The sequence below is a fragment of the Cheilinus undulatus genome, linkage group 18 (genome assembly GCF_018320785.1).
Source record: "Cheilinus undulatus linkage group 18, ASM1832078v1, whole genome shotgun sequence".
Lineage (NCBI taxonomy): Eukaryota > Metazoa > Chordata > Actinopteri > Labriformes > Labridae > Cheilinus > Cheilinus undulatus.
This window is the reverse complement of record NC_054882.1, coordinates 718,288-740,634: the sequence shown is the minus strand read 5'-3', so window position 1 is coordinate 740,634 and position 22,347 is coordinate 718,288. Positions and strand designations below refer to the sequence as shown.

The 22,347-nt window shown below is 47.2% G+C and overlaps 1 protein-coding gene across 2 annotated transcripts in view; it reads left to right on the top strand.

The window, feature by feature from the left end:
- kiaa0586 (KIAA0586 ortholog) overlaps positions 1-22,347 on the top strand; it is a 63,147-nt gene that overhangs the window by 26,073 nt on the left and 14,727 nt on the right. For both annotated transcript variants that reach the window (XM_041813539.1, XM_041813538.1), the window contains exons 8-16: positions 13,661-13,829; positions 14,003-15,060; positions 15,453-15,525; positions 15,608-15,790; positions 15,875-16,088; positions 16,356-16,532; positions 17,021-17,154; positions 19,210-19,344; positions 21,430-21,617. In XM_041813539.1, coding sequence (XP_041669473.1) covers positions 13,661-13,829; positions 14,003-15,060; positions 15,453-15,525; positions 15,608-15,790; positions 15,875-16,088; positions 16,356-16,532; positions 17,021-17,154; positions 19,210-19,344; positions 21,430-21,617 — 2,331 coding nt within the window. The remainder of the gene's footprint in view (positions 1-13,660; positions 13,830-14,002; positions 15,061-15,452; positions 15,526-15,607; positions 15,791-15,874; positions 16,089-16,355; positions 16,533-17,020; positions 17,155-19,209; positions 19,345-21,429; positions 21,618-22,347) is intronic.

Below are 22,347 nucleotides of genomic sequence, written 5' to 3'. Positions count from 1 at the left end.
TTAGGTAGCATCTTCAAAGGCAAGGGTGGAATTTTGTAAAGCTTAGGTTGCATCTTCAAAGGCAAGGGTGGAATAATTTAAAGGTTAGTAGCATCTTCAAAGGCAAGGGTGGAATGTTTTAAAGCTTGGGTAGCATCTTCAAAGGCAAGGGTGGAATGTTTTAAAGCTTGGGTAGCATCTTCAAAGGCAAGGGTGGAATGATTTAAAGGTTAAGTAGCATCTTCAAAGGCAAGGGTGGAATGTTTTAAAGCTTGGGTTGTATCTTCAAAGGCAAGGGTGGAATGTTTTAAAGCTTGGGTAGCATCTTCAAAGGCAAGGGTGGAATGATTTAAAGGTTAAGTAGCATCTTCAAAGGCAAGGGTGGAATGTTTTAAAGCTTGGGTTGTATCTTCAAAGACAAGGGTGGAATGTTTTAAAGCTTAGGTAGCAACTTCAAAGGCAAGGGTGGAATGATTTAAAGGTTAGGTAGCATCTTCAAAGGCAAGAGAGGAAAGTTTTAAAGGTTAGGTAGCATCTTCAAAGGCAAGGGTGGAATGTTTTAAAGCTTGGGCAGCATCTTCAAAGACAAGGGTGGAATGTTTTTCAAGGTTAAGTAGCATCTTCAAAGGCAAGGGTGGAATGTTTAAAAAGGTTAAGTAGCATCTTCAAAGGCAAGGGTGGAATGTTTTAAAGGTTAAGTAGCATCTTCAAAAGCAAGGGTGGAATGTTTTAAAGCATAGGTAGCATCTTCAAAGACAAGGGTGGAATGTTTTAAAGCATAGGTAGCATCTTCAAAGGCAAGAGAGGAAAGTTTTAAAGGTTAGGTTGCATCTTCAAAGACAAGGGTGGAATGTTTTAAAGCTTAGGAAGCATCTTCAAAGGCAAGGGCGGAATGTTTTCAAGCATAGGTAGCATCTTCAAAGACAAGGGTGGAATGTTTTAAAGCATAGGTAGCATCTTCAAAGGCAAGGGTGGAAAGTTTTAAAGCTTGGGTTACATCTTCAATGACAAGGGTGGAATGTTTTAAAGCTTGGGTAGCATCTTCAAAGGCAAGGGTAGAATGTTTAAAGCTTGGGCAGGATCTTCAAAGGCAAGGGTGGAATGTTTTTTAAGGTTAAGTAGCATCTTCAAAGGCAAGGGTGGAATGTTTAAAAAGGTTAAGTAGCATCTTCAAAGGCAAGGGTGGAATGTTTTAAAGGTTAAGTAGCATCTTCAAAAGCAAGGGTGGAATGTTTTAAAGCATAGGTAGCATCTTCAAAGACAAGGGTGGAATGTTTTAAAGCATAGGTAGCATTTTCAAAGGCAAGAGTAGAATGTTTTAAAGCTTGGGTTACATCTTCAATGACAAGGGTGGAATGTTTTAAAGCTTAAGTAGCATCTTCAATGGCAAGGGTGGAATGTTTTAAAGCATAGGTAGCATCTTCAAAAGCAAGGGTGGAATGTTTTAAAGCATAGGTAGCATCTTCAAAGACAAGGGTGGAATGTTTTAAAGCATAGGTAGCATTTTCAAAGGCAAGAGTAGAATGTTTTAAAGCTTGGGTTACATCTTCAATGACAAGGGTGGAATGTTTTAAAGCTTAAGTAGCATCTTCAATGGCAAGGGCGGAATGTTTTGAAGCATAGGTAGCATCTTCAACGACAAGGGTGGAATGTTTTAAAACATAGGTAGCATTTTCAAAGGCAAGAGTGGAATGTTTTAAAGCATAGGTAGCATTTTCAAAGGCAAGAGTGGAATGTTTTAAAGCTTGGGTTACATCTTCAATGACAAGGGTGGAATGTTTTAAAGCTTAAGTAGCATCTTCAATGGCAAGGGTGGAATGTTTTAAAGCTTGGGTAGAATCTTCAAAGACAGGATGACATGTTGGTGAATTTTCGTTCAATCAGAGCTTGCATACAGGAGAAACGCGTGAAATTTATCCGCTTCTCTCAGCCCCTCCCCTCGCTGCCATGCAGGATGCAGTGGTTGCCATGGAAACAGCCTGACAGAGGAAACAAAGGAAACATGGGCATCCTTTCACAATAAAAGCTGACATCCCCTCTCTGTGGATATCAGAGGTCACAGCTGAGAGGACGCTGACCTGCAGGTGGTGAGGTCACAGACCGTCTACAAGCTCCTCCCCCTCATTGATGTCGTTTACAGATGATGATGTCAGCAGTTTACCCCCTCCCTGTTTCTCTGTGACTGAAAAGACCAGCCCTCTTTGACTCATCTTTGACCCTCATTGTATAAAAGACTCCCTCCACAGTTTTCATTCATTGATTAGCTCATTAATTAACCAATCAGTGATTAGCTGTGAGCCAGAGAGGATCATAGGAAATATCAAACAGCCATGAAAATTCTGAAGGACTGGAGACCAACGAGCAGAAGAAGATGTGACGAGACTGTTAAGATTCAACTATCGGCTCCTAAACCTAAAACCTGAGTGCTGTCACAGATCTAAGTCCAGACTTTGACTAGACCACTCCAGAACCTTCATTTAGTCTTTAGTCCAGCTAGAGGTGGACTTGCTGGTGTGTTTGAGATCATGGTCCTGCTCCATAACCCAAGTGGTTTTCATCTTGAGGTCATGACCTGATGGCTGGACATTCTCCTTCAGGATTTTCTGTTAGAGAGCAGAATTCATGGTTCTAGTGGTCCAGGTCCTGGTCCAGACCATCACACTACCACCACCATGTCTGACTGTTGGTCTGATGTTGTTCTGATGAAATGCTGGGTTAGTCTGACACCAGATGTAACGGGACCACACCTTCCAGAAAGTTCCTCCTCTGTCTGGTCAGTCCTCAGAATATTTCCCAGAAGTCTTTGGGATCATCAGGATGTTTTTTGTCAAATGTGAGACGAGTCTTTGTGTTTTTGTTGGTCAGCAGTGGTTTTGGTCTTGGAACTCTCCCATGATGCCATTGTTGCCCAGTCTCTGGTTGGTGTATCATGAACTCTGACCTTAACTGAGTCAGTGAGGCCTGCAGGTCTTTAGATGTGGTTCTGGGTTCTTCTGGGACCTCCTGGATGAGTCGTCCATGTTCTCTTGGGGTCATGTCCGTAGGCCGGCCACTCCTGGGAAGGTTCTCCACTGCTCACAGTTTTCTCTATTTGTGGGTAATGGCTCTCAGCGTGGTTCTCTGGAGTCTCAAAGTCTTAGAAATGTCTCTGTAACCTTTCAGACTGATAGATGTCAGAGACTTGGTTCCTCATCTGATCTTCTCTAGATGGTTCCATGATGTGTTGGAGATCTTTTAGCCTCCTTCACTGTCAGACAGGTTCTATTCAGGGGTTTATTCATTCTACAGGTCTGGCAGTGATCAGGTCTGGCAGTGATCAGGTCTGGCAGTGATCAGGTCTGGTAGTGATCAGGTCTGGCAGTGATCAGGTCTGGCAGTGATCAGGTCTGGCAGTGATCAGGTCTGGCAGTGATCAGGTCTGGCAGTGATCAGGTCTGGCAGAGATCAGGTCTGGCAGTGATCAGGCCTGGTAGTGATCAGGTCTGGCAGTGATCAGGTCTGGCAGTGATCAGGTCTGGCAGTGATCAGGTCTGGTAGTGATCAGGTCTGGCAGTGATCAGGTCTGGCAGTGATCAGGTCTGGTAGTGATCAGGTCTGGCAGTGATCAGGTCTGGTAGTGATAAGGTCTGGTAGTGATCAGGTCTGGCAGAGATCAGGTCTGGTAGTGATAAGGTCTGGTAGTGATAAGGTCTGGCAGTGATCAGGTCTGGTAGTGATAAGGTCTGGTAGTGATCAGGTCTGGCAGAGATCAGGTCTGGTAGTGATCAGGTCTGGCAGTGATCAGGTCTGGTAGTGATCAGGTCTGGTAGTGATCAGGTCTGGCAGAGATCAGGTCTGGCAGTGATCAGGTCTGGTAGTGATAAGGTCTGGTAGTGATCAGGTCTGGCAGTGATCAGGTCTGGTAGTGATAAGGTCTGGTAGTGATCAGGTCTGGCAGAGATCAGGTCTGGTAGTGATTAGGTCTGGCAGAGATCAGGTCTGGTAGTGATTAGGTCTGGCAGAGATCAGGTCTGGCAGTGATCAGGTCTGGCAGAGATCAGGTCTGGCAGTGATCAGGTCTGGCAGAGATCAGGTCTGGTAGTGATTAGGTCTGGCAGAGATCAGGTCTGGCAGTGATCAGGTCTGGCAGAGATCAGGTCTGGTAGTGATTAGGTCTGGCAGAGATCAGGTCTGGCAGAGATCAGGTCTGGTAGTGATTAGGTCTGGCAGAGATCAGGTCTGGCAGTGATCAGGTCTGGCAGTGATCAGGTCTGGCAGTGATCAGGTCTGGCAGTGATCAGGTCTGGTAGTGATCAGGTCTGGCAGTGATCAGGTCTGGTAGTGATCAGGCCTGGTAGTGATCAGGTCTGGCAGTGATCAGGTCTGGCAGTGATCAGGTCTGGCAGTGATCAGGCCTGGTAGTGATCAGGTCTGGCAGTGATCAGGTCTGGCAGTGATCAGGCCTGGTAGTGATCAGGTCTGGTAGTGATCAGGTCTGGCAGTGATCAGGTCTGGCAGTGATCAGGTCTGGTAGTGATCAGGTCTGGTAGTGATCAGGTCTGGCAGTGATCAGGTCTGGCAGTGATCAGGTCTGGCAGTGATCAGGTCTGGTAGTGATCAGGTCTGGCAGTGATCAGGTCTGGTAGTGATAAGGTCTGGTAGTGATAAGGTCTGGTAGTGATTAGGTCTGGCAGAGATCAGGTCTGGCAGTGATTAGGTCTGGCAGAGATCAGGTCTGGCAGTGATCAGGCCTGGTAGTGATCAGGTCTGGCAGTGATCAGGTCTGGCAGTGATCAGGTCTGGTAGTGATTAGGTCTGGCAGAGATCAGGTCTGGCAGTGATCAGGTCTGGCAGAGATCAGGTCTGGTAGTGATTAGGTCTGGCAGAGATCAGGTCTGGCAGTGATCAGGTCTGGCAGTGATCAGGTCTGGCAGAGATCAGGTCTGGCAGAGATCAGGTCTGGTAGTGATCAGGTCTGGCAGTGATCAGGTCTGGCAGTGATTAGGTCTGGCAGAGATCAGGTCTGGCAGTGATCAGGCCTGGTAGTGATCAGGTCTGGCAGTGATCAGGTCTGGCAGTGATCAGGTCTGGCAGTGATCAGGTCTGGTAGTGATCAGGTCTGGCAGTGATCAGGTCTGGCAGTGATCAGGTCTGGCAGTGATCAGGTCTGGTAGTGATCAGGTCTGGCAGTGATCAGGTCTGGTAGTGATAAGGTCTGGTAGTGATAAGGTCTGGTAGTGATCAGGTCTGGTAGTGATCAGGTCTGGTAGTGATCAGGTCTGGTAGTGATTAGGTCTGGCAGAGATCAGGTCTGGCAGTGATCAGGTCTGGCAGAGATCAGGTCTGGCAGTGATCAGGTCTGGCAGAGATCAGGTCTGGTAGTGATTAGGTCTGGCAGAGATCAGGTCTGGCAGTGATCAGGTCTGGCAGAGATCAGGTCTGGTAGTGATTAGGTCTGGCAGAGATCAGGTCTGGCAGTGATCAGGTCTGGCAGTGATCAGGTCTGGCAGTGATCAGGTCTGGCAGTGATCAGGTCTGGTAGTGATCAGGTCTGGTAGTGATCAGGTCTGGCAGTGATCAGGTCTGGCAGTGATCAGGTCTGGCAGTGATCAGGTCTGGTAGTGATTAGGTCTGGCAGAGATCAGGTCTGGTAGTGATTAGGTCTGGCAGAGATCAGGTCTGGCAGTGATCAGGTCTGGTAGTGATCAGGTCTGGCAGTGATCAGGTCTGGCAGTGATCAGGTCTGGTAGTGATTAGGTCTGGCAGAGATCAGGTCTGGTAGTGATTAGGTCTGGCAGAGATCAGGTCTGGCAGTGATCAGGTCTGGTAGTGATCAGGTCTGGCAGTGATCAGGTCTGGCAGTGATCAGGTCTGGCAGTGATCAGGTCTGGCAGTGATCAGGTCTGGGTGTAGACAGTCAAACTCAGCTTTACAGTTAATGTAGTTAATCAGAGTTAACTTATGACTGAAGGAGGGGGGCACTGACTTTTCCACAGGTAGGTCTGGATGTCTTTCCTCCTTAATAAATGAAATCATCATTAAAACTCCCTTTAGTGTTAACTCAGGATATCTCTGCCTGTTAGAGTCTGAAACAGTTCATTATAAAAACCAGGACCAGGGAGGCTGGTGGTTTCTGATGGAACTGCTGAATAAAGGAGACAGTACAGTCCTCCTCCATCAGCATCTCCTCTCTGTTGCCATGGGAGACCACTCAGCTGTTGCTTAGCAACAGCAGGGGCAGACTCAGCCTGCAGCAGTATGTGAGCGGAAGGAGGTTTAGACCTGATCCAGACTCTGTAGGCTATTATAGACAGTGTAGACCTGATCCAGACTCTGGAGGCTGTTATAGACGGTTTAGACCTGATCCAGACTCTGGAGGCTATTATAGACGGTTTAGACCTGATCCAGACTCTGGAGGTTATTATAGACGGTTTAGACCTGATCCAGACTTTGGAGGCTACCATAGACGGTTTAGCCCTGATCCAGACTCTGGAGGCTATTATAAACGGTTTAGACTTGATCCAGACTCTGGAGGTTTTTTATAGACAGTTTAGACCTGATCCAGACTCTGGAGGTTTTTTATAGACAGTTTAGACCTGATCCAGACTCTGGAGGCTATTATAGACGGTTTAGACCTGATCCAGACTTTGGAGGCTATCATCGACGGTTTAGACCTGATCCAGACTTTGGAGGCTACCATAGCCGGTTTGGACCTGATCCAGACTCTGGAGGCTATTATAGACGGTTTCGACCTGATCCAGACTCTGGAGGCTATTATAGACGGTTTAGACCTGATCCAGACTCTGGAGGCTATTATAAACGGTTTCGACCTGATCCAGACTCTGGAGGCTACCATAGACGGTTTAGACCTGATCCAGACTCTGGAGGCTATTATAAACGGTTTCGACCTGATCCAGACTCTGGAGGCTACCATAGACGGTTTAGACCTGATCCAGACTCTGGAGGCTATTATAAACGGTTTAGACTTGATCCAGACTCTGGAGGTTTTTTATAGACAGTTTAGACCTGATCCAGACTCTGGAGGTTTTTTATAGACAGTTTAGACCTGATCCAGACTCTGGAGGCTATTATAGACGGTTTAGACCTGATCCAGACTCTGGAGGCTATTATAGACGGTTTAGACCTGATCCAGACTCTGGAGGCTATTATAGACGGTTTCGACCTGATCCAGACTCTAGAGGCTATTATAGACGGTTTAGACCTGATCCAGCCTCTGGAGGGTACCATAGACGGTTTAGACCTGATCCAGCCTCTGGAGGTTTATTATAGACAGTTTCGACCTGATCCAGACTCTGGAGGTTATTATAGACGGTTTAGACCTGATCCAGCCTCTGGAGGTTTTTTATAGACAGTTTCGACCTGATCCAGACTCTGGAGGCTATTACGGACGGTTTAGACCTGATCCAGACTCTGGAGGCTATTATAGACGGTTTAGACCTGATCCAGACTCTGGAGGTTTATTATAGACAGTTTAGACCTGATCCAGACTCTGGAGGTTTATTATAGACAGTTTAGACCTAATCCAGACTCTGGAGGTTATTATGGACGGTTTAGACCTGATCCAGACTCTGGAGGTTATTATAGACGGTTTAGACCTGATCCAGACTCTGGAGGCTATTATAAAAGGTTTGGACCTGATCCAGACTCTGGAGGTTATTATAGACGGTTTAGACCTGATCCAGACTCTGGAGGGTACCATAGACGGTTTAGACCTGATCCAGACTCTGGAGGCTACCATAGACGGTTTAGACCTGATCCAGACTCTGGAGGGTACCATAGACGGTTTAGACCTGATCCAGCCTCTGGAGGTTTATTATAGACAGTTTAGACCTGATCCAGACTCTAGAGGCTATTATAGACGGTTTAGACCTGATCCAGACTCTGGAGGTTTATTATAGACAGTTTCGACCTGATCCAGACTCTGGAGGCTATTACGGACGGTTTAGACCTGATCCAGACTCCGGAGGCTATTATAGACCGTTTTAGACCTGATCCAGACTCTGGAGGTTTATTATAGACAGTTTAGACCTGATCCAGACTCTGGAGGTTTATTATAGACAGTTTAGACCTGATCCAGACTCTGGAGGTTATTATAAAAGGTTTGGACCTGATCCAGACTCTGGAGGCTATTATAGACGGTTTGGACCTGATCCAGACTCTGGAGGCTATTATAAAAGGTTTGGACCTGATCCAGACTCTGGAGGCTATTATAGACGGTTTAGACCTAATCCAGACTCTGGAGGTTATTATAGACAGTTTAGACCTAATCCAGACTCTGGAGGTTATTATAGACGGTTTAGACCTGATCCAGACTCTGGAGGTTATTATAGACGGTTTAGACCTGATCCAGACTCTGGAGGCTATTATAAAAGGTTTGGACCTGATTCAGACTCTGGAGGCTATTATAGACGGTTTGGACCTGATCCAGACTCTGGAGGCTATTATAAAAGGTTTGGACCTGATCCAGACTCTGGAGGCTATTATAGACGGTTTAGACCTAATCCAGACTCTGGAGGCTATTATAGACAGTTTAGACCTAATCCAGACTCTGGAGGTTATTATAGACGGTTTAGACCTGATCCAGACTCTGGAGGGTACCATAGACGGTTTAGACCTGATCCAGACTCTGGAGGGTACCATAGACGGTTTAGACCTGATCCAGCCTCTGGAGGTTTATTATAGACAGTTTCGACCTGATCCAGACTCTAGAGGCTATTATAGACGGTTTAGACCTGATCCAGACTCTGGAGGTTTATTATAGACAGTTTCGACCTGATCCAGACTCTGGAGGCTATTACGGACGGTTTAGACCTGATCCAGACTCCGGAGGCTATTATAGACCGTTTTAGACCTGATCCAGACTCTGGAGGTTTATTATAGACAGTTTAGACCTGATCCAGACTCTGGAGGTTTATTATAGACAGTTTAGACCTAATCCAGACTCTGGAGGTTATTATAGACGGTTTAGACCTGATCCAGACTCTGGAGGTTATTATAGACGGTTTAGACCTGATCCAGACTCTGGAGGCTATTATAAAAGGTTTGGACCTGATCCAGACTCTGGAGGCTATTATAGACGGTTTGGACCTGATCCAGACTCTAGAGGCTATTATAAAAGGTTTGGACCTGATCCAGACTCTGGAGGCTATTATAGACGGTTTGGACCTAATCCAGACTCTGGAGGTTATTATAGACGGTTTAGACCTGATCCAGACTCTGGAGGGTACCATAGACGGTTTAGACCTGATCCAGACTCTGGAGGCTATTATAGACTGTTTGGACCTGATCCAGACTCTGGAGGCTATTATAAAAGGTTTGGACCTGATCCAGACTCTGGAGGCTATTATAGACGGTTTAGACCTGATCCAGACTCTGGCAGCTATTATAGATGGTTTAGACCTGATCCAGACTCTGGAGGCCACCATAGACAGTTTGGACCTGATCCAGACTCTGGAGGCTATTATAGACCGTTTAGACCTGATCCAGACTCTGGAGGCTATTATAGACGGTTTAGACCTGATCCAGATTCTAGAGGCTATTAAAGACGGTTTAGACCTGATCCAGACTCTGGAGGCTATTATAGATGGTTTGGACCTGATCCAGACTCTGGAGGCTATTATAGACAGTTTAGACCTGATCCAGATTCTGGAGGCTATTATAGACGGTTTAGAACTGATCCAGACTCCGGAGGCTATCATCGACGGTTTAGACCTGATCCAGACTTTGGAGGCTATCATCGACTGTTTAGACCTGATCCAGACTCTGGAGGCTATTATAGACGGTTTAGACCTGATCCAGACTCTGGAGGCTATTAAAGACGGTTTAGACCTGATCCAGACTCTGGAGGCTATTATAGACGGTTTAGACCTGATCCAGACTCTGGAGGCTACCATAGACAGTTTAGACCTGATCCAGACTCTGGAGGCTATTATAGACGGTTTCGACCTGATCCAGACTCTGGAGGGTACCATAGACGGTTTAGACCTGATCCAGCCTCTGGAGGTTTATTATAGACAGTTTCGACCTGATCCAGACTCTGGAGGCTATTATAGACGGTTTAGACCTGATCCAGACTCTGGAGGCTATTATAGACGGTTTAGACCTGATCCAGACTCTAGAGGCTATTAAAGACGATTTTAGACCTGATCCAGACTCTGGAGGTTTATTATAGACAGTTTAGACCTGATCCAGACTCTGGAGGTTTATTTTAGACAGTTTCGACCTGATCCAGACTCTGGAGGCTATTATAGACGGTTTAGACCTGATCCAGACTCCGGAGGCTATTATAGACGGTTTAGACCTGATCCAGACTCTAGAGGCTATTAAAGACGATTTTAGACCTGATCCAGACTCTGGAGGTTTATTATAGACAGTTTAGACCTGATCCAGACTCTGGAGGTTATTATAGACGGTTTAGACCTGATCCAGACTCTGGAGGCTATTATAGACGGTTTGGACCTGATCCAGACTCTGGAGGCTATTATAAAAGGTTTGGACCTGATCCAGACTCTAGAGGCTATTATAGACGGTTTAGACCTGATCCAGACTCTGGCAGCTATTATAGACGGTTTGGACCTGATCCAGACTCTGGAGGCCACCATAGACGGTTTGGACCTGATCCAGATTCTGGAGGCTATTATAGACGGTTTAGACCTGATCCAGACTCTGGCAGCTATTATAGACGGTTTAGACCTGATCCAGACTCTGGAGGCTACCATAGACGGTTTAGACCTGATCCAGACTCTGGAGGCTACCATAGACGGTTTAGACCTGATCCAGACTCTGGAGGTTTATTATAGACAGTTTAGACCTGATCCAGTCTCTGGAGGCTGTTATAGACGGTTTAGACCTGATCCAGACTCTGGAGGCTATTATAGACGGTTTAGACCTGATCCAGACTCTAGAGGCTATTATAGACGGTTTAGACCTGATCCAGATTCTAGAGGCTATTATAGACAGTGTAGACCTGATCCAGACTCCGGAGGCTATCATCGACGGTTTAGACCTGATCCAGACTTTGGAGGCTATGATCGACTGTTTAGACCTGACCCAGACTTTGGAGGCTACCATAGCCGGTTTAGACCTGATCCAGACTCTGGAGGCTCTCATCGACTGTTTAGACCTGATCCAGACTTTGGAGGCTACCATAGCCGGTTTAGACCTGATCCAGACTCTGGAGGTTTATTATAGACAGTTTAGACCTGATCCAGACTCTGGAGGTTTATTATAGACAGTTTAGACCTAATCCAGACTCTGGAGGTTATTATAGACGGTTTAGACCTGATCCAGACTCTGGAGGTTATTATAGACGGTTTAGACCTGATCCAGAGTCTGGAGGCTATTATAAAAGGTTTGGACCTGATCCAGACTCTGGAGGCTATTATAGACGGTTTGGACCTGATCCAGACTCTGGAGGCTATTATAAAATGTTTGGACCTGATCCAGACTCTGGAGGCTATTATAGACGGTTTGGACCTAATCCAGACTCTGGAGGTTATTATAGACGGTTTAGACCTGATCCAGACTCTGGAGGGTACCATAGACGGTTTAGACCTGATCCAGACTCTGGAGGCTATTATAGACGGTTTGGACCTGATCCAGACTCTGGAGGCTATTATAAAAGGTTTGGACCTGATCCAGACTCTGGAGGCTATTATAGACGGTTTAGACCTGATCCAGACTCTGGCAGCTATTATAGATGGTTTAGACCTGATCCAGACTCTGGAGGCCACCATAGACGGTTTGGACCTGATCCAGACTCTGGAGGCTATTATAAAAGGTTTAGACCTGATCCAGACTCTGGAGGCTATTATAGACGGTTTAGACCTGATCCAGACTCTGGAGGGTACCATAGACGGTTTAGACCTGATCCAGACTCTGGAGGCTATTATAGACGGTTTAGACCTGATCCAGACTCTAGAGGCTATTATAGACGGTTTAGACCTGATCCAGATTCTAGAGGCTATTAAAGACGGTTTAGACCTGATCCAGACTCTGGAGGCTATTATAGACGGTTTCGACCTGATCCAGACTCTGGAGGCTATTATAGACAGTTTAGACCTGATCCAGACTCTAGAGGCTATTATAGACGGTTTAGAACTGATCCAGACTCCGGAGGCTATCATCGACGGTTTAGACCTGATCCAGACTTTGGAGGCTATCATCGACTGTTTAGACCTGATCCAGACTCTGGAGGCTATTATAGACGGTTTAGACCTGATCCAGACTCTGGAGGCTATTATAGACGGTTTAGACCTGATCCAGACTCTGGAGGCTATTATAGACGGTTTAGACCTGATCCAGACTCTGGAGGCTACCATAGACGGTTTAGACCTGATCCAGACTCTGGAGGCTATTATAGACGGTTTCGACCTGATCCAGACTCTGGAGGGTACCATAGACAGTTTAGACCTGATCCAGCCTCTGGAGGTTTATTATAGACAGTTTCGACCTGATCCAGACTCTGGAGGCTATTATAGACGGTTTAGACCTGATCCAGACTCTGGAGGCTATTATAGACGGTTTAGACCTGATCCAGACTCTAGAGGCTATTAAAGACGATTTTAGACCTGATCCAGACTCTGGAGGTTTATTATAGACAGTTTAGACCTGATCCAGACTCTGGAGGCTATTATAGACGGTTTAGACCTGATCCAGACTCCGGAGGCTATTATAGACGGTTTAGACCTGATCCAGACTCTAGAGGCTATTAAAGACGATTTTAGACCTGATCCAGACTCTGGAGGTTTATTATAGACAGTTTAGACCTGATCCAGACTCTGGAGGTTATTATAGACGGTTTAGACCTGATCCAGACTCTGGAGGCTATTATAGACGGTTTGGACCTGATCCAGACTCTGGAGGCTATTATAAAAGGTTTGGACCTGATCCAGACTCTAGAGGCTATTATAGACGGTTTGGACCTGATCCAGCCTCTGGAGGCCACCATAGACGGTTTGGACCTGATCCAGATTCTGGAGGCTATTATAGACCGTTTGGACCTGATCCAGACTCTGGCAGCTATTATAGACGGTTTAGACCTGATCCAGACTCTGGAGGCTACCATAGACGGTTTAGACCTGATCCAGACTCTGGAGGCTACCATAGACGGTTTAGACCTGATCCAGACTCTGGAGGTTTATTATAGACAGTTTAGACCTGATCCAGACTCTGGAGGCTGTTATAGACGGTTTAGACCTGATCCAGACTCTGGAGGCTATTATAGACGGTTTAGACCTGATCCAGACTCTAGAGGCTATTATAGACGGTTTAGACCTGATCCAGATTCTAGAGGCTATTATAGACAGTGTAGACCTGATCCAGACTCCGGAGGCTATCATCGACGGTTTAGACCTGATCCAGACTTTGGAGGCTATGATCGACTGTTTAGACCTGACCCAGACTTTGGAGGCTACCATAGCCGGTTTAGACCTGATCCAGACTCTGGAGGCTCTCATCGACTGTTTAGACCTGACCCAGACTTTGGAGGCTACCATAGCCGGTTTAGACCTGACCCAGACTTTGGAGGCTCTCATCGACGGTTTAGACCTGATCCAGACTCTGGAGGCTCTCATCGACGGTTTAGACCTGATCCAGACTCTGGAGGCTCTCATCGACGGTTTAGACCTGTTGTCTGAAGTTCACGGTCCTGATGTGAGGGTCTGTTCCTGTCTTTTCTCAGAGCTGATCAACATCACAGAGGTGAGCCCAGCATTTCCACGGCAACCAGAGCAGCCTCAGGAAGTCACCTGCAGTCGTCGGCCAATCACAGTAAGGCAGCAGCGAGGAGAGCCAATGAGATGCTGAGAGAGATGGGACGTCTGAGGGCAGAGATGAAGACTCTGCTGACGGTGAATCTGATACTCTTCATGTTTAGTTCTCTGATTAAAGCTGCGATGGCGCAGGTCACATGACCCAAACCATCCTGGAATGACCCCTTTGGGTTCCAGGTCTTTGGTCTGACCTGGACTCACCAACACAATTAAAGTCTTTTATAACTGAGTGACTTTCTGTCCTCCAACAGGCTGAAGGCTCACTAAAGACTAGCACAGCTGGACCAGACCAGCAGAATCTACCGCAGTCCCTCCAGACCAGCTCCCAACGACCCCCCTCTCCCTCTAGACCACCAACAGAACCTCACATCACAACAACACTACAGACTGAGGAACAGCAGAACCATCAGACCCCCAGCCCACCAGTCCTCTCTAAACCTAAACCAGCAACACCACGCCACACCCACTCCCTCCGATCCACCAATCAGACCCAGCTACCTCACTCTCTGTCCAATCAGAGCGCTTCACAACAGACCCAGACCCAACAGATCCATACCCATTTGACCCAGACCCAACAGGCCCAGAACCATCAGACCCAACAGGCCCAGACCCAGACCCATCAGACCCAACAGGCCCAGACCCATCAGACCCAACGGGCCCAGACCCATCAGACCCATCAGACCCAACAGGCCCAGACCCATCAGACCCAACGGGCCCAGACCCATCAGACCCATCAGACCCAACAGGCCCAGACCCATCAGACCCATCAGACCCAACAGGCCCAGACCCATCAGACCCAACGGGCCCAGACCCAACGGGCCCAGACCCATCAGACCCATCAGACCCAACAGGCCCAGACCCATCAGACCCAACAGGCCCAGACCCATCAGACCCAACAGGCCCAGACCCAGACCCATCAGACCCAACGGGCCCAGACCATTCAGAACCATCAGACCCAACGGGCCCAGACCCAACAGGCCCAGACCCATCAGACCCAACAGGCCCAGACCCAGACCCATCAGACCCAACGGGCCCAGACCCATCAGAACCATCAGACCCAACGGGCCCAGACCCAACAGGCCCAGACCCATCAGACCCATCAGACCCAGACCCATCAGACCCATCAGACCCGTCAGCCCATCCTGGTCCAGAAGAGACGTGCAGTGTCGTCCACTCTGGAGGAGGCGGGGCATGTTCTCTGCCAGGTGAGGAGACAGAAGAAGGTTCTAGAGGAGAACCTGGAGTCCATGTTGAGAGCCAGATCTGGAGAGGTTCTTCACTGTCAGCTGGATGCCCTGTCTGCTAACAGGTAACCCTCCGACGACTAACCCCACCCTCTGGGTCTCTACATCATTTAACCAAATTATCTCTAATCCCGCCCCCCTGGAGACGGACAGGCGAGTCTGATCTTCATTGTCCAATCAGAGTCTGATCTTCATTGTCCAATCAGAGTCTGATCTTCATCGTCCAATCAGAGTCTGATCTGTATTGCCCAATCAGAGTCTGATCTGTATTGCCCAATCAGAGTCTGATCTGTATTGTCCAATCAGAGTCTGATCTGTATTGTCCAATCAGAGTCTGATCTGTATTGTCCAATCAGAGTCGGATCTGTATTGTCCAATCAGAGTCTGATCTGTATTGGACAATCAGAGTCTGATCTGTATGGTTTAATCAGAGTGAGTCCTTGTGTCTTCTCTGCAGGGATTGGACAGAGGAGGTCCGTATCAAGAGGACGGTGGACGCCTGGATCAGCATGCTGTCCAAAGACGCCCAGGTGAGGTCCAGGTGAGCTGAGAGGAGGGAAACTCCTGGAGAATGGACCTTAGATCACATCTCCTCCTTCTGTTCCTCCTCAGGCTGAGGTGTCCTCCCAGGACGTCGCCTCCTGCAGGGCTGCAGGCGCCACTACCAAACACCTCTCCAGGAGAGACCCTGCTCTGACATCACAGATGGCTGCAGGTAGCTCCGCCCACAGAGGCACTGGGAGGACAGTGAGCATGCTCAGAGGAAGAGGAAGAGGTGGACAGCTGGCTCCAGAGGTCAGACTGATCTCCACTCTGATTGGATCAGAACATTCAGGTGATGACTCACTGATGATGATGTCATTGATGGTGTTTCTCCAGGTGAAGGGGGTGGAGCCCGTCAGAGCAAATAGTCAGCTGGCAGAAAGGAAGCAGGTGGAGGATGATGGAGAGGTGTACCTGTCTCACCTGTATGGCAGAGCGCCATATGACGGCGTCAGACGGACCCTGAAGAAGAGTCCATACCTGCGCTTCAGCTCACCTGTGTCACCACCAAGCAGGAAGCCCCGCCCCCGCCTGGTAGAGAGGGTCAGAGGTCAGTAAAACTTTTTAAAAAAGCTAAACTGGGTTTAATCAGGTGGCCTTCTCGTCCCGGTCTGCTGGTTCTCATTGGTTAATACAGGTATGACATCAGAGACGGCCTGATATTAGTGATCCAGATCAAGGAGGGTAGACTCCACCCACCTGAGGATTACCTGGACAGACAATCAGCTGTTACTCACCTTTTATCTGGCCACGCCTCCATGAATATGGGGGTCAGATCCCTCCTAAAATCTTACCTGCCTCTCTCTCCCTCTTTCAGGTGTGAAGGTGAAGTCCTGTAAGACGCAGACCTGTTTGGCTCCACCCCTCACTCTGTCACCTGGACGACCTCAGCATCATTACACCATCAGCTCCACCCACCTGACCTCTGCTGACCCTGCTGACCTCATTGTGACCCCTGCTGAAAGTTACCCTGTTACCACGGCAATCCCACTGGGTCTGTAAACAAACTAACAAACAAACAAACAAACAAATGTCATTTAATCTAGAATCAAATATGATAATAATAATATAACATTATTTTTTATTTGTATCTCTGTTTAATAGAGTAGCTCAGTATAATCTAACAAATCATTAATATAAAGGCCTGTACATAAATGATAGAATGTTAAAGTAATCATCAGTTTATAAGTCCGATTACTAAATCATCATCTTCATGTCAACAAACAGGAAAGAACTGAGCACCGTTCATTCTAATGTCTCTAAATACTAGCTCTATTTCTTTAAAATACAAATTTAAATTTCAGTAAACTAACAAGTTAGATGGTATCAACACCTACATGATATCATTATGGTGTATACTGGGCTGTACTACATCATATTTATTAATTTAATATGAATATTGATAATATTAACCAGTTATATACATCATTGTTTAAGTTGCTACATATGAATTAATGAATTATGAATGTATGAACCCCCCAGGTCCTCCCAGGATGGACTCATCCTCCAGGTGTCCCTCTAGTCATCAACAGGAAGTGACATCAGCTCCATCTCCAGCTCCTCCAGCAGCTACTGTTGTCACCATGGCTAACCGAGGGGCGGAGCTCCGTTCACAGGTAGGAGTACACTCAGAGAGGAAGGCTCTCAGGAATCTCACCAGGTGGGATCAACAGATACTAATGGATATAGGATTAATGACATCATCAGTAATGATAACACCAAAGAGAGTGATGACATCATCGTTAATGATAACCCCAAAGAGAGTGATGACATCATCGTGAATGATAACACCAAAGAGAGTGATGACATCATCAGTAATGATAACGCCCAAAAATAGTGATGACATCATTGTTAATGATAACACCAAAGAGAGTGATGACATCATCGGTAATGAAAACACCAGAGAGAGTGATGACATCATCGTTAATGATAACGCCAAAGATAATGATGACATCATCAGTAATGATAACACTAAAAAATAGTGATGACATCATCAGTAACGATAACACCAAAGAGAGTGATGACATCATCGGTAATGATAACACCAAAGAGAGTGATGACATCATCAGTAATGATAACACCAAAGATAATGATGACATCATCAGTAATGATAACACTAAAAAATAGTGATGACATCATCAGTAACGATAACACCAAAGAGAGTGATGACATCATCGGTAATGATAACACCAAAGAGAGTGATGACATCATCAGTAATGATAACACCAAAGATAATGATGACATCATCAGTTATGATAACACCTAAAAGAGTGATGACATCATCGTTAATGATAACCTCAAAGAGTGATGACATCATCAGTAATGATAACACCATAGAGAGTGATGACATCATCGTTAATAATAACACCAAAGAGAGTGATGACATCATCGTTAATGATAACACCATAGAGAGTGATGACATCATCGTTAATGATAACACCATAGAGAGTGATGACATCATCATTGTTGTCCATCCTACAAATACCTAGGAACAGAAAACGAGTCGGAGCTTATACAGGTGTAGAGACATGGTTGAGTTATATTAGCCTTATTATTCATTACCTTCAAACAAAAACAGATAAGGAATATAAACATCAACATAGTTCATCTCTCCATCATCATTAGAACACAGACATACCAGCAATCTTCGCTTTATGGCAACTCTTCTTTCTTCTTCTTTGTTGGCAACTTCTAGAAAAGTGAGGGGAACTGACGAGGAACGAGGGTTGAAAACTATGATCTAATACTTGGCAACAGTGAAGGGGCATCCCCACCTTCAGGAACATTCCATCCTTGCCTTTGAAGATGATGTCATCCTCTAAAACTTATAAACATTTCATCCTTGCCTTTGAAGATGATGTCATCCTCTCAAACTTATAAACATTCCATCCTTGCCTTTGAAGATGATGTCATCCTCTAAAACTTAGAAACATTTTATCCTTGCCTTTGAAGATGATGTCATCCTCTCAAACTTATAAACATTCCATCCTTGCCTTTGAAGGTGATGTCATCCTCTAAAATTCATAAACATTCCATCCTTGGCTTTAATGATGATGTCATCCTCTCAAACTTATAAACATTCCATCCTTGCCTTTGAAGATGATGTCATCCTCTCAAACTAATAAACATTCCATCCTTGCCTTTGAAGGTGATGTCATCCTCTAAAATTTATAAATATTCCATCCTTGGCTTTAACAATGATGTCATCCTCTCAAACTTATAAACATTCCATCCTTGCCTTTGAAGATGATGTCATCCTCTCACACTTATAAACATTCCATCCTTGCCTTTGAAGATGACGTCATCTTCTTAAACTTATAAACATTCCATCCTTGCCTTTGAAGATGATGTCATCCTCTTAAACTTATAAACATTCCATCCTTGCCTTTGAAAATGTCATCCTCTAAAACTTAGAAACATTTCATCCTTGCCTTTGAAGATGATTACATCCTTTAAAACTTACAAACATTCCATCCTTGCCTTTGAAGATGATGTCATCCTCTAAAACTTATAAACATTCCATCCTTTCCTTTGCAGATGATGCCAAACAAGAAGCAATTTTCATTACAGCCATTCAGAGTTGTGTGTATTTTTTGTCTTAAGGAGTTCTTGTTTCAATAGCAACATAACAGAAGGTTAAAGGTCACTGAAGTGTTTTTCTGTGTCATAAGGAGGCGGAGACTAATGCAGGTGAAGCTCCTCCCCCCCCCTCTGTTGACATGGTGAAAAAGGGTGAAAAGGAGGAGGAGGGGGAAGAGAACATGTTTCCTGGGACAGACTTCCTGTCTGTCACTGATGTCATACAGGTAAACTACTCCTACTTTACTCCTCCTCTTCCTCTGGTTTACTCCTCCCCCCTCTCCCTGCTCTCCTCCTCTTCCTCTGGTTTATCCCCCCCCCCCCCCCCCCCAGCTCTCCTCCTCTTCTGCTCTGTTGTTTATTTACTGATCAGGTGTAACACCTTTAATTTGTTGTCATGGAAACACGCCATCAGGGTTTCAGTATCTGAACAAGCCTCAGAGCTAAACTGTGAGAACATCTCTTTCCTCCTCCTGCTGTAATCCAGCTGTAGTCCCACAGCCCCCCCTACTGGACTCTAACAGGATTACACTCTTAGTGATCATCAGAGTCCTGATCAGACTCATTACACTGACCAGAGACCAGGACCAGAGACCAGTCATCACTTCATGTTATTACTAGCTAATTATAATTATTTTGTTTATTTGAACAGAGATTTATGTAAACTCCTTCTCTGCTATTCTCTCCTTATGTACATGCCCCTGTCCTCCCTCCTTCTTTCCTCTGTCCTCTCTCTGTCCTCCCTTGTCCTCCCTCTGTCCTCCCTCTGTCCTCCCTCCTTCTTTCCTCTGTCCTCCCCCGTCCTCCCTCTGTCCTCCCCCATCCTCCCTCTGTCCTCCCTCTGTCCTCCCTCCTTCTTTCCTCTGTCCTCCCCCGTCCTCCCTCTGTCCTCCCTCCGTCCTCCCTCTGTCCTCCTCCCTCTGTCCTCCCTCCTCCTTCTTTCCTCTGTCCTCCCCGTCCTCCTCTCTCTGTCCTCTCTCTGTCCTCTCTCTGTCCTCCCCCTGTCCTCCTCCTCTCCTCTGTCCTCCCTCCTCCCTCTGTCCTCCCCTCTGTCCTCCCCCGTCCTCCCTCTGTCCTCCCTCTGTCCTCTCTCTGTCCTCCCCCTGTCCTCCCCCATCCTCCCTCTGTCCTCCCCCTGTCCTCCCTCCTTCTTTCCTCTGTCCTCCCCCGTCCTCCCTCTGTCCTCCCTCTGTCCTCCCTCCTTCTTTCCTCTGTCCTCCCCCATCCTCCCTCTGTCCTCCCTCCTTCTTTCCTCTGTCCTCCCCGTCCTCCCTCTGTCCTCCCCTGTCCTCCTTCTTTCCTCTGTCCTCCCCCGTCCTCCCTCTGTCCTCCCTCTGTCCTCCCTCTGTCCTCCCTCCTTCTTTCCTCTGTCCTCCCCCGTCCTCCCTCTGTCCTCTCGCTGTCCTTCCCCAGTCCTCCCTCTGTCCTCCCTCCGTCTTTCCTCTGTCCTCCCTCCTTCTTTCCTCTGTCCTCCCTCCTTCTTTCCTCTGTCCTCCCCCGTCCTCCCTCTGTCCTCCCTCTGTCCTCCCTCTGTCCTCCCTCCTTCTTTCCTCTGTCCTCCCCCATCCTCCCTCTGTCCTCCCTCCTTCTTTCCTCTGTCCTCCCTCTGTCCTCCCTCCTTCTTTCCTCTGTCCTCCCTCCTTCTTTCCTCTGTCCTCCCTCCTTCTTTCCTCTGTCCTCCCCCGTCCTCCCCCTGTCCTCCCTCTGTCCTCCCCCGTCCTCCCTCTGTCCTCCCTCCTTCTTTCCTGTCCTGTTTATCCTCCTCTGTTTGTTCTGTTCCTATTCCGTCCTGTTTATCCTCTGTCCTTCCTCCTCTGTCCTCCTCCTTCTTTCCTCTGGAGCAGTCCTGTCCTCCCTATCCTCCTCTGTCCTTGTCCTCCCTCCTTCTATTCCTCTGGCAGTCCTGTCCTCCCTCCGTCCTCCTCTGTCCTTGTCCTCCCTGTCCTCCTCTATTCCTCTCCTCCTGTCCTCCTATGTCCTGTCCTCCCTGTCCTCCCTGTCCTTGTCCTCCTATTCCTGCCCCGTCCTCCCCTCTGTCCTCCCTATCCTCCTCTGTCCTCCCCTGTCCTCCCTGTCCTCCTGTCCTCCCTCCTCCTCTATTCCTCTGTCCTCCTGTCCTCCCTATCCTCCCCCGTCCTCCCTCTGTCCTCCCTCCTTCTTTCCTCTGTCCTCCCCCGTCCTCCCTCTTTCCTCACTCTGTCCTCCCTCTTTCTTTCCTCTGTCCTCCCCCTGTCCTCCCTCTTTCCTCCCCCTGTTCTCCCCCTGTTCCCCCCATCCTTCCCCTGCCCCCCACCATTCTCCCCCATCCTCAGCAGGAGGAGGTGAGTGTTGGGGGTGAGGAGGAGGTGGAGCTAGCAGGAGGTCCGTCCCCTCCTCCCGTCCTGTACCAGGGTCCAGTCTTCCCTCCCCAGGCCCCCCCTGGGCCCCCCTCCCAGGATCAGACCTCCATGCCTGGGAGGGGTCTGCAGAGAGACCTGCTGGAGAGCCGTCTGCTGGAATGGTGAGAATCAGCACCTCTGTGATCTCTGTTCTGATTGGTTAGAGCGTGTCCTCTTCATCAGTCTTACTTGAGTTTATTTGTTTATTAGTTGCGTTCGTGTTTTGTTTTTGTTTACTTGTTTGTTCATTTGTGTTTGAAAGAAAAGCTGTGCCGCAAAGAAGTAATCTCTAGCTGGCAGCTAAAACCTCAGTCTGGTCTCTTCAGCTCCCAGAAGCCGGACTCTGATCCTGATCCTGTAGGTGCAGGACGGTGTCTATCCTCTACTGGATATAAATGGATACAGCAAAGGTTCTCTTTCTCACACCTTATTTTTAGGGTGGTGCAGCCCTGTTCATTTATGTTTGTTTGTTTATTCCAGGGTGGAGCAGTCCTGTTTATTTATGTTTGTTTGTTTATTCCAGGGTGGAGCAGTCCTGTTTATTTATGTTTGTTTGTTTGTTTGTTTATTCCAGGGTGGAGCAGTCCTGTTTATTTATGTTTGTTTGTTTGTTTGTTTATTCCAGGGTGGAGCAGTCCTGTTTATTAATGTTTGTTTGTTTGTTTATTCCAGGGTGGAGCAGTCCTGTTTATTTATGTTTGTTTGTTTATTCCAGGGTGGAGCAGTCCTGTTTATTTATGTTTGTTTGTTTATTCCAGGGTGGAGCAGTCCTGTTTATTTATGTTTGTTTGTTTATTCCAGGGTGGAGCAGTCCTGTTTATTTATGTTTGTTTGTTTATTCCAGGGTGGAGC